The sequence below is a fragment of the Muntiacus reevesi genome, chromosome 8 (assembly GCF_963930625.1).
Source record: "Muntiacus reevesi chromosome 8, mMunRee1.1, whole genome shotgun sequence".
Lineage (NCBI taxonomy): Eukaryota > Metazoa > Chordata > Mammalia > Artiodactyla > Cervidae > Muntiacus > Muntiacus reevesi.
The window spans coordinates 20008740-20021077 of record NC_089256.1 but is presented as its reverse complement, the minus strand read 5'-3'; the positions used below and the strand labels follow the sequence as shown (position 1 = coordinate 20021077).

General features: G+C 45.9%; 1 protein-coding gene across 1 annotated transcript in view; it reads left to right on the top strand.

Annotated features, from left to right (window-relative positions):
• Window positions 1-12338, top strand: part of DSCAM (DS cell adhesion molecule) — a 667745-nt gene that overhangs the window by 640307 nt on the left and 15100 nt on the right. The window contains exons 31-32 of the mRNA XM_065943286.1: window positions 8340-8537; window positions 10044-10346. Coding sequence (XP_065799358.1) covers window positions 8340-8537; window positions 10044-10346 — 501 coding nt within the window. The remainder of the gene's footprint in view (window positions 1-8339; window positions 8538-10043; window positions 10347-12338) is intronic.

Here is a 12338-nt window from a genome sequence, read left to right as displayed (position 1 = left end):
ATGCTGTCTAGGTTGATCATAACTTTTCTTCCAAGGAGCAAGCTTCTTTTAATTTCATGGCAGCAGTCACCATCTGCAGTGATTTTGAAACCCAAAGAAATAAAGTCTCCCACTATTTCCATTGTTTCCTCATTTATTTCCCATGAATTGATGGGACCAGATGCCATGATCTTAGTTTTCTGAATGTTGAGTTTTAAGCGAACTTTTCACTCTCCTCTTTCACTTTCAACAAGAGGCTCTTTAGTTCTTCTTCACTTTCTGCCATAAGGGTGGTGTCATCTGCATATCTGAGGTTATTGATATTTCTCCCGGCAATCTAGATTCCAGCTTGTGCTTCTTCCAGCCCAACATGTCTCATGATGTACTCTGCATATAAGTTAAATAAGCAGGGTGACAATATACAGCCTTGATGGGCTCCTTTTCCAATTTAGAACTAGTCTGTTGTTCCATGTCCAGTTCTAACTGTTTCTTCTTGGCCTGCATACAGATTTCTCAAGAGGCAGGTCAGGTGGTTTGATATTTCCATCTCTTGAAGAATTTTCCAGTTTGCTGTGATCCACACAGTCAAAGGCTTTGGCATAGTCAATAAAGCAGAAATAGATGTTTTTCTGGAACTCTCTTGCTTTTTTGACGATTCAGCGGATGTTGGCAATTTGATCTCTGGTTCCTCTGCCTTTTCTAGGGCTTTTCAACTTAGGGCTATTCAACCCCAGAAAGATTATAGACCCCGGGGGACTTCCATCAGTGGATCCCTGACCTCAGCAAGCCTTTGTTAATGGAGACCTGAGGAGGAGGGTAGGAAAGAGGGAGGGGACCCAGGACATTGCCCCAGGAAGTGGCTCCCAGTCTTCTGAGTGCATCAGAATTACCCGGGTGCCTGTTTAAAATACTCATTCCGGCCTCCACCCCCAGGGATACTGAACTGCTTTGTCTAGGGTGGGGACGCTACATTATAACCACCACCCTGGGTGATGGTCCTGACGCTGGTTGTCTGATCCGATTCTTGAGAAACACTTCCCCAGGTGTTAGGCGTGATCCTGGAGCGAAGAGGAGGTGTCTACCATGGCTCTGCAGTGCAGGAGCCTCAAGCCTGCCAGGCTCGTGGCACAGCATCCTCCCTGCTCACCAGGTGAAAAGAACCAGCGTTTCCAGCTCCCTGTCCACGCTCAACTGGCAGAGATGCACAAGGGCTAGTCATCAAAGGTTAAGACTGGAGAGGAGGACAGTGCAACTGAAGCACAGGGAGCCTGCTGGCTGCTTAGTCAGCCCGAGGACGAGGGAAGGCTGACCTGACAGCTGTCAGAATATCCACAGAGACCTGCATCGGGGTCACTAGCAGAAGCCCCAACAGGTGAGAGGGTGGTGGCAGGCAAGAGGCTGGTGGAAGGGGCACAGTGACGTCTCTCATGGCCTTATGGCTTGCATGGTGTAAGAACAGTGGGGGAGCATGAAGAATTCCTTCATTCAGACTCAGAAGAATTTATGAAGATGTTAGTTACTTCACATGTGGCCCAGTGCTCAGGGATGGGGGTGCAGCATAAGGTACAGAAAGACTTTCTCTCCCTCTGAGTGAAGGAAGTCAATGTGAAACGAGGAATGAAAGCATTTTTCATTTATCAGTAAGCCTTCCTCAGTGATCAATGCAAAGAAACAGAGGAAAACAATAAAATGGGAAAGACTAAAGATCTCTTCAAGAAAATTAGAGGTAGCAAGGGAACATTTCATACAAAGATGGGCACAATAAAGGACAGAAATGGTATGGACCTAACAGAAGCAGAAGATATTAAGAAGAGCTGGCAAGAATACACAGAAGAACTGGACAAAAAAGATCTTCACGACCCAGATAACCACAATGGTAGAATCATTCACCTAGAGCCAGACATCCTGGAATGTGAAGTGTAGTGGGCCTTAAGAAGTATCACTATGAACAAACCTAGTGGAGGTAATGGAATTCCAGTTGTGCTATTTAAAATCCTAAAAGATGATACTGTTAAAGTGCTGCACTCAATATACCAGCAAATTTGGAAAACTCAGCAGTGGCCACAGGACTGGAAAAGGTCAGTTTTCATTCCAATCCCAAAGAAAGGCAATGCCAAAGAATGTTCAAACTACCGCACAATTGCACTCATCTCACATGCTAGTAAAATAATGCTCAAAATTCCCCAAGCCAGGCTTCAACAATATGTGAACTGTGAACTTCCAGATGTTCAAGCTGGATTTAGAAAAGGTAGAGGAACCAGAGATCAAATTGCTAACATCCATTGGATCATCGACAAAGCTAGAGAGTTTCAGAAAAATATCTATTTCTGCTTTTTTGAGTGTGTGAAAGCCTTTGACTGTGTGGATCACAGCAAACTGTGGAAAATTCTTCAACAGATGGGAATACCAAACCACCCAACCTGCCTCCTGAGAAATCTGTATACAGGTCAAGAAACAACAGTTAGAACTGGACATGGAACAATAGACTGGTTCCAAATTGGGAAAGGAGTCCATCAAGGCTGTATATTGTCACCCTGCTTATTTAACTTATATGCAGAGTATCTCATGAGACATGCTGGACTGGATGAAGCACAAGCTGGAATCAAGATTGCCAGGAGAAATATCAATAACCTCAGATATACAGATGACACCACCCTTATGGCAGAAAGTGAAGAAGAACTAAAGAGCCTCTTGTTGAAAGTGAAAGAGGAGAGTGAAAAAGTTGGCTTAAAACTCAACATTCAGAAAACTAAAATCATGGTATCTGGTCCCATTAATTCATGGTAAATAGATGGGGAAACAATGGAAATAGTGGGAGACTTTATTTTTGGGGCTTCTAAAATCACTGCAGATAGTGACTGCAGCCATGAAATTAAAAGAAGCTTGCTCCTTGGAAGAAAAGTTATGATCAACCTAGACAGCATATTGAAAAAAAGAAACATTACTTTGCCAACAAAGGTTCATCTAGTCAAAGGTTTGGTTTTTCCAGTAGTCACATATGGATGTGAGAGTTGGATTATAAAGAAAGCTGAGTGCCGAAGAATTGATGCTTTTGCACTGTGGTGTTGGAGAAGGCTCTTGAGAGTCCCTTGGACAGCAAGGAGATCCAACCAGTCCATCCTAAAGGAAATCAGTCCTGAATATTCTTTGGAAGGACTGATGCTGAAGCTGAAAGTCCATTACTTTGGTCACCTGGTGTGAAGAACTGACTCATTGGAAAAGACCCTGATGCTGGGAAAGACTGAAGACAGGAGGAGAAGGGGAAGACAGAGGATGAAATGGTTGGATGGTATCACAGACTCAATGGACATGAGTTTGAGTAAACTCTGGGAGTTGGTGATGGACAGGGAGGCCTGGTGTGCTGCAGTCCATGGGGTCACAAAGAGTTGGACATGACTGAATAACTGAAATGAACTGAACTGAACAAGGAAAAGTTAGAACAGCATGATGCGATGATGAGTCAGCAGTGGAGTTGTGGGGACCAGGCAGGATTTGCAGTTAGAAGTGTTTCTATGTACACAGTCGCATCCTCCCTCCACCCCCAACCCCCAGGGCCAGGACACTTTTCAGATTTGCAACCGCATGGACTGTAGCCTCCCAGGTTCCTCCATCCATGGGATTCTCCAGGCAAGAAAACTGGAGTGGGTTGCCATTTCCTTCTCCAGGAGATCTTCCCAACCCAGGGATTGAACTCGGGTCTCCTGCATTGTAGGCAGACGCTTTACGGTCTAAGCCACCAGGGAAGTCTTCAGATACTTAAGGTAGCTCAGATGATAAAGAATCTACCTGCAATGTGGGAGACCTGGGCTCGATCCCTGGGTTGGGAAGATCCCCTGGAGGAGGGCATGGCATTCCACTCCAGTATTCTTGCCTGGAGAATTCCATGGATGGAGGAGCCTGGGAGGCTACAGTCCCTAGAGTCACAATGAGCTCGTCACAACTGAGCAAGTAACACTTTCTTTTTCACCAGAGGTATCATTACCTTGGGGAACCTGAATACACTTTTTTACTTACAAGAGTGCAAGGGTACAAAGATATGTGATCACTATTAGATATCATCTGGGTTTGTTTTGTCATATTTACCTGGACACCATGCATCCATTGTCACTCATTCTTTCATGCAAAGAGTGTTCACCAAGCAGCCAGGTACATGCAGGCCTGGACTGGTAGACAAAGAAGACATTTTCCCCAGCACCCCTCGCCTCTGACTCCCCTAGTTACTACCAGTTGATGTCTTTCTGCATCCCTGGCATTTTCCAGCATCTGTTGCTGCTGTTGTTATTCCGTCGCTAACTTGTGTCCAATTCTTTGTGATCCCACGAACTGCAACACCATAGGCTCCCCTGTCCAACATCTAGTTCTGTGATTTTTCATGGCTATGTCCTGTGAAGTTCTCTAAAGTGAATTTCTAGCCTTCCTGGTCCACCTACCACATCTCCCATCATCATCTTTGTTAAACAGGATGGTCTCCATCCCTGGTCAAGTGTTTGTCACTCAGGAATCATGGGTTAAGTCCCAGGTTGGTTGATTCCTCCCACATGCCTGCAGTTCACTAGCTGGTAAATCTCACTCACATCTCTCGACAGTGTTGATGGTGGGTGAGGTCATCACCCCAGTCCCAGAGAGGAAGGCAGTGGGCACTTGATGAAGTCACAGCCCTCAAGGAGTGATGCTGGACCAGACTCCAAGGAGCTCACCCCAAAACCCCACTCTCAACCCCTCCACGCTGCCTCTAAGCAGAGATGATGCTTCCAATTGGACCTCTAGGGATGAAAGTCGCTTCCCATATATATGAAATAAGAAGAGTTTACAACATGGATTGAATCTTTCCTGTTGTGATTAAAAAAAAAAAAAATGTGCCACACTCCATGACCCATACTGGTGTGCAACATACAGTGGAAAAGTACCTGATGGGGATGAAGAGTCTAGTGTGTGAATCATAAATATTTATTCATTAAATGATAGGAATATTCAGTCCCCTCCTCATTCCATTCTCTCTATGAGACAACTGGTAAATTCATCCTGCAAAGCCGAGGCCTCAGCATCCAAAACAGACAAAAACCAGTGACAGGGAGTAAAAGCTGATTAATCCCACAATTGCAGGCCACATGGCATGTTTTATAACTCTATTATCTGCCAAATCCTCTCTTATCCCAAGTTCAAGATAATTAAAATAATTTGATTCAATGGGCAGAAGCTTAATAATTCAGGTTTAGACCTGATGTTGAAAGGCCAAGAGTTATTTATATCACTTACCCCCTGTCACTGATTGCTTAGCAAGCATGGTGCCTCATCACTGGAATTTATTTATAATGCTGAGGTCCCAGATAAAATACTTTCCATGCAGAGACAGTAAACCCCAACATTTATTTGGTTAATAGATTAACTAGAAAGATGTACGAAGATTACTGAGTGGAAGCCAAGTAAGGTTTTTATTATAACTGCTATCTTAGAAACTATCCTACAGAAAAGTTCAGTTCAGGTCAGAAAACCTGATGATTAAAAAATGTGTCAACCCCTCTGTAGTATTCTACCTACAGAGATAATTTTGCCCATAGGATGCTTGCTTAGAGCAGGGCAAACTGCAGTTCAAAAAATAATATCATGACCTATATTCCCAACATTATCAGGCCACTGGTAAAGCTGCCTTCATCTAGGAAAAACAAAGTGATAATGAACAAAATTAACTGGAAAAGACTTCTGGCTTGAATAGTGCAACGTGACCATGGAACTTTCCAGATAGAGTGATATCACTGGGGAAAGGGGTCTGTGGGAGCGAAGGTCTCTCTCTGGCCCACCGTTGGTGGGTCAGCTTAGCCAGAGGAAGCTCACAGGTGTGGGGTTTGGGGAGTTTGAGGGAATTGTGTCCTGGAAGTGAGACTCTCAAACTGACCCCTTTTTGCATAAGCATCCACACCAGGAGTAAACCTGATCCATAGCTGCACCAACAAGCAGCTTAAAGAAGAATAAAAATAAGAACCCTCAAAACTTATGTAAGGGACTGGGTAATTTTCTGGAAAAGATTCATTAGCATTTAAATAACAAGCTCCACTATTTAAGCTCCACTTATCACGTTGACAGTGCCTGGAAGACATGCAACTTCCTACCCAGGAGAAGGTTTTTCTGTCTCTTTGAGGCCCTCTCTCCTAGCATTTAGGCAGAGAAACCCAATTATCATTCATACCTTTCTGTCCAGAGAGCTTGGCGCTCCAGCATAACTCATTTACATTCTAATCAAGGCCCCCCAAAATCCTCCAATAAAGTCGTCTGTGAAATTTTGCAAGTAACGGATGAAATGTGTCTGAAAAATCAATGCCCCAGAGAATTATGCACCAAGACGGAGCATTTTGATGATCCAGGAAATCTTAAAATACATCGACCGAACTGCCATCTTTATGCTTCTCTGCAGCGCTGTAGAATGATGGATTAGATTCAAAGTCTGATAACTGGAAACTGGCAAAAAGGGAAATTCCCCCACTTTAAAAGAAAGTCATTTCACCACTTTCAAGTGTCATGCACCATGACCCAGCATGGAATTATAGACGAGCTAGTGTCATGCAGACACCATGCCTGACTCTTAGGGGTCTGGCTGAGGACACACTTGGCCAAGTAATGGGCAGTCTTGGACTGACAGGTGGGGTCTTGAGTTCTGTTCTTATCCCTTAATAGCTGCATCACTTCTCTCTGAGCTTCCATCGCTTCAGCTGTAAAGTGACTCTGGGCTGCATGTATTCATCCTTTTCATCCAAAGTAGTCAGTGTCCAGGGATCACGGCGGGCTCTCAGTTAATTTTGGATGATTCCAGGATGAACGCCCTTACTCTGTCCTGCAGAAACTTGGAGGCTCAGGAGCATCATGAGTCCATGTCATCAGGCCACAGGTTCTCCCTCTGTTTTTTGTTATTTAGTAAGTGCTCCATTAGCGATAAGCAGTCATCACAGATGGCAGTGTAGAGAGGTAGCCAGATCAGTTTTGAAATAGAACTGCCTAAAATTCCTCTTTGAAAAGCAGAGAATTCAAAAATGGAGAAGGACCATATATTGCCTTCAGGATGGAGCCCCAGAAAGATCATGCCTCTCCCTTTTCCACAGAATTCCAGTGTCCAACACTCTGTGCTGTTGGACCATCTTTTTTTCTTAGCTAAGAGTTGAGCTAAGAACTCAGTCTACCCACTTGACCTCTTGCCTCTGTTCCCAGACTTAGAGATGATGAAACCCACCTGGCCTCAGCCTGTTTGTCCATAAATCTCTGTGTTTCTGAAGATGGCGGAGCCGGGACATCCGAACATGCATGAACCCTTTGTTCTCCACATTGAGTCACTCAAGTCTTCATTAGAGTTCAGACAAGCAGGTTGAAGAGATGCTGCCATATACAAAGGGATATGAGAGTGCTTGGACAAAAATGGATCTTCCCTCTTCCCCCGCTCTAGAGCATTGCAATTTAGTTGATGAACAACAGTCATACTTGAGGCAGTGAGTTAATATTAGACAGCAGTCTACATAGGAGACCCCTGCTTGCTTTCCTAGAGCTGCAGTTAAAAACATGTCACAAACTGCCTGGCTTTTTTTTTTTTTTTTTTTAGTGGCTTTAAAGAACCAGAATTTATGTCCTCACAGTTCCGCTAGCAACAAGTCCAAAATCAAGGTGTCAGCAGGCCACACCCCCTCTGAAGCCGGTAGGGAAGCACCTTTCCTTGCCCCTTCCCAGTGTGTGGTGTGGTCTCCGCGCTCCACAGTCCAGCTGTGGCCCTTGATCCATCACCCTCTCCTCCTTGTCTGTCTCCTTGTCTTGTGAGGACGCCAGTTATGTTAGCTCCAGAAGGCACCCTACTCCAGTCTGGCCTCATCTGAGCTAATAACAAAAGCAGTGACCCCACTTCTAAATACGACCACCACCTGAGGTTCCAGGCTCAGGATATGGGCATATGAATCTTTTTGAGGGAACAGAGTTCAACCTGTAAGAATACCTCGAGGTAATACCGTAGCAGGGAAGCCCCATTAGAGCATACGTGGCCCAACTCTTCCCTTTTACAGAAGGTGGTGATTCTTAGGAAGTTTAAGTGATATGAGGGGTATCATGAAACTATTACGAGCCCAGAGCAAGACTCAAATTCATAACTCCTGAGTCCAAATCTGATGTTCTTTCTCAACAGGGATTGTTTAAGTGCTTAACTATCACATGAGTGCTTCAGTCCCTAGGGGAAAGGAAACCAGTGCTCCAGACAGGGCAATCAGGGAGAGCTTCCTGGAGGCAGCATGAGTGGATCATAGAGCTGAATCGGGAGAACCCCACTCCACACCTTGATCACAGCCAACCACCCTCCCAAAGACAAACATAGACTTTGTTCTGGTTCTTCCCAGATCCCACCACCAGGAGAAATGCCAAGGCTGGGCCCACGGCGAGGAACCGGTACGCCAGCCAGTGGACCCTCAACAGACCCCACCCCACCGTTTCAACACACACCCTCACCACCGACTGGAGGCTGCCAACGCCCAGGGCCACAGGCTCAATGGACAAGGAGAGTGACAGCTACAGCGTCAGCCCCTCACAAGACACAGGTAGGCCTGCGTGCGTCCTCTTCCCTGAACGAGCAGGACCACACTCAGTTTCAGGGCTCTACCTGTGCCCTTTCAAGGTCACTTTCAAATCGCTGGACCACTGACCTGACAGGTACCGATGAAGCTATGCTTCATTGGCCAAATCTAGGGTCCAGTGAAGTCTGCAAAGCAAAACCAAAGGAATCTATGTGGCAGGCATCCCAATCTCAGACACACTGCTCCCTCTGCCCTTCACTCCTGCCCTGCAGAGAGAAACACAGAAGTTTCTAAACGTCCTCCCATGATTACAATCACCCTGATTATACTTTGAGGGTGTGTGGCCCACTCCCATCTCCAGGATTCAGACTGGACTTGGAGTTGCATGACAAGGTCACAGCACCCTGGATGGGGAACACGGCTGATCCATTTGACAGTGAAACAGGGCTTGATCATCTTGTCTGTGCCATTTGCCAAGACCTCACCCTAGAGGGAAGACAGAGCCTAAGAATAGCACTGGGTTGCCCACCCTCCCTCCAATCTAAAATTTTGAAAAGAAATTCTATCTAAACTTAATAGCTGTAGGAAATTTTTATACTCATTTTCTTTTGTTCTGGATGATATACTTCAAAAATAGTCTTCCAGAGGTGGAGCATCACCACGTAAATTTATTTTTATGGCAGTTATTTCTCTTACAAGAACCTCAGAGTTCCATTGAGGTGACTTCAGAACTTTTGAGTGGGTTTAAATTGTAGAGTCCTCTTACCCAAGATGTACCTTTTAGGGTTCTGGCCAGTCTCCGGTCCCCATACAGGGTGAGCCTCAAATACAAAGGATGTGCCCCAGGGTTCAGCTGTGATTGTGCCTAGTAACCAATTCTATGCACTTACATGTTCGTTTCTAAGGATTGGCCTGTATTCCTGCCCCACGGAGGCCACAGGAGCTGAATACAGAGCTCAGATCATTCCTGACAATGAAAGTGTCGCTGTGGTCCAAGAAGACTTACAGAGCAGTAAGGGGGCTCTGCCGTTCATGCATATTGCATTCCCACCTGTCTTGAATCCGCCTGCAATGCAGGAGACATGGGTTTGATCCCTGAGTCGGGAAGATCCGCTGGAGGAGGAAATGGCAACCCATTCCAGTATTCTTGTCTGGAGAATCCCATGGACAGAGGAGCCTGGTGGGCTATAGTCCATGGGATCCCAAAGAGTCAGACTTGACTGAGCAACTAATCAAGCCAGCTGTCTTAACTAAAAGCAGACGTTTTCAGGGGGATGTATTGCTGATCTAGGCAATGTCGCATACTGGGGACAGGTACCTCCAGCAAGTCAATTGAAACCCTGAAGCCACATGGCTGAGGTTCACGAAGGTGGCCTCACAGTGACAAAGGCAGTCCTCAGATAAAGACCCAGGACTCCTGCCCGGCTGCCCGGTGATGGGGAGAACCAGCCACAGGCCCCCATCACCATGCGGTCAGTGCAGACTCCCAGTGACGACTCATCATCTTGTTTTCTCTTTTTCGTGGCACAGATCGAGCGCGAAGCAGCATGGTCTCCACAGAAAGTGCCTCCTCCACTTATGAAGAACTGGCCAGGGCCTACGAGCACGCCAAGATGGAAGAGCAGCTGAGGCACGCCAAGTTCACCATCACGGAGTGCTTCATCTCAGACACATCGTCCGAGCAGTTGACGGCAGGGACAAATGAGTACACAGACAGTCTGACCTCCAGCACCCCTTCGGAGTCGGGGATCTGTAGGTTCACTGCCTCTCCCCCCAAACCTCAGGATGGAGGACGAGTGATGAACATGGCAGTTCCAAAGGCACATCGGCCAGGTGAGATGAGACACGCCTGGACCAGTGTCGGGGAAGCCCGTCTTCCCAAGACACACTCTTCCACTGTGAAAGCCTTCTTGGTGTTTAGACTGGTCTTCTGTTTATTGATTGCTGAATCATGTACCACCCCCAAAGCCTAGAGGCTTACAGCAACAATGATCATTTATTTCATGTATGAATCTGAAACTGAGTCAGAGCTTGGTTGGGACACATGCTCTAGGCGTGTCCATGAGGAAGCCCAGTTGGGATGGAGAAGATATGTTCAGTCGCTCACCTGGAGGGTGGGTTCTGGCCATGTCCTCCCAACATAGGTTTCTCCATGATCTGGCTTGTGCTTCCTCCTGTCTGAGAGATGGACAGTGGAAATGGCCATTTCCTTAAGCCTGGGCCTGGAAACTGACGCAGCACTTCTGCCATATACTGTCGGTCAATTGACCACAAAGCTCTGAGAGCTCAGGTTCTAAGAAGGGAGCTCTCCACTGCTTGAGAAGTATTGAAAATTGGGGGTGAGGCTTTCAGAAGGAGAGCAGTCTTACCAGTGAGCCGGCCTCTGGAACTTGGCTTCACTGAGTTGCCCAATGTGACAGTGAATGGCTGGTATCAGGTTGGCAATATGTTGGTGTCTGCCTTGAGCAGTATAGTGAGTAGGAGCTGCAAACCCTGAGGCCTGCAGGGCCTGGCAGATCCTGTGAATGAGTGAAGAGGGTGAGGAGCTGAGCAAAGGGAGGGAGAGAGACATGGAGAACTCGAGAGTTCAGTGACTGTAGAGGAAAAAGACTCCAGCAAGCTCCTGCCAACTGATCCCGAGTGGAAATGGGGGCCTGTAAGAGGAGATTCTCAAGAGGAGAGACAGATATTTTGGTTTTCTATGGAGACTCACAGTTTTCAAGTGTTTGCTCAGATTTGTGCAAATCATCATACAGAGCAAATAAAACACATCTTTAGACTGCATCCAAACCACAGCAACCGGTTATAGTTCTCATCTGAAAAATCCTTTTTTTCTTTTTCACCCTGAAGTTTCTGTCTATAGATTTGACTTTGTGCGCTGGCTGATCCATTCTTGTTGAACCCAGTTTTATTTCTCATTTTCCTATTTTCTGAACTGCTATATAGGTTCTATTTCAAAAATGTATATCCCTTTAAATCACCACTATTCCTTTAGGCTTTTCAGCAGAAGGCCAGGCTGAAATGAGCTTTATAAATGCATAAAAATAAAGATTGTCTATCTGGCAACTAATCTCCCAAACTGAGTCAAGATCTACACCAGCCAACTATCAAGAATGATGGCTTCATTTATTTCTGTGCTGTCTACCTCCTCAGGGAGAAGATGTTGTTATCAGTGGGTGTTTTTATCCAAAGGACTTTTTGTTGCTGGCATTTATTTGCAAGGCAGATGCAGCATGTGTAGGATAAATATCATGACTTTTTTGTGGCTGTACAGCTTGAGGTTGAGGAAGACAGGAGAGGAGAAAAGTGAGCCTCTGGGCTCTTGTTTAGTCTTGCTGAGCTGCAGTTGGCTCATCTGTAAAATGGAAATGACATAGACGCCCACTATCTGGGCTTTGTGTAAGCTGTGTGTCGCCTGATGCAGGTGTCAGCAGCAGTAGTGGTCACTCGGGTCTTGGGGTCTTGCCTGGTTGACGTGCTGTTAAGGCTCCCACGGTGACCCCAGTGATGGTGTCAGGATGAGTTGCTGCCCCCCACCCCTTCCTTCCTCCTTTGGTTTATTTTCCTTCCTTGGCCATTGATTCCTGGAGAGCATCCACCTCATTTGTATGTCACCCAGTTCTATGACACACTGTGACCAAGTGGGACTTCTCAGGAATTCAAGGATGGTTCAATATAAAATCATTAATATTAACAGAATTGGGGGGTGGGGGTACATGATCATTCAAGGCAGAGAAAGCATTTGACAAAACCCAACATTTTTCTCAAAAAAATAAGAACACTCCACAGACTAAGAATAAAAGATAATTCCTTCAACTTGAGAAA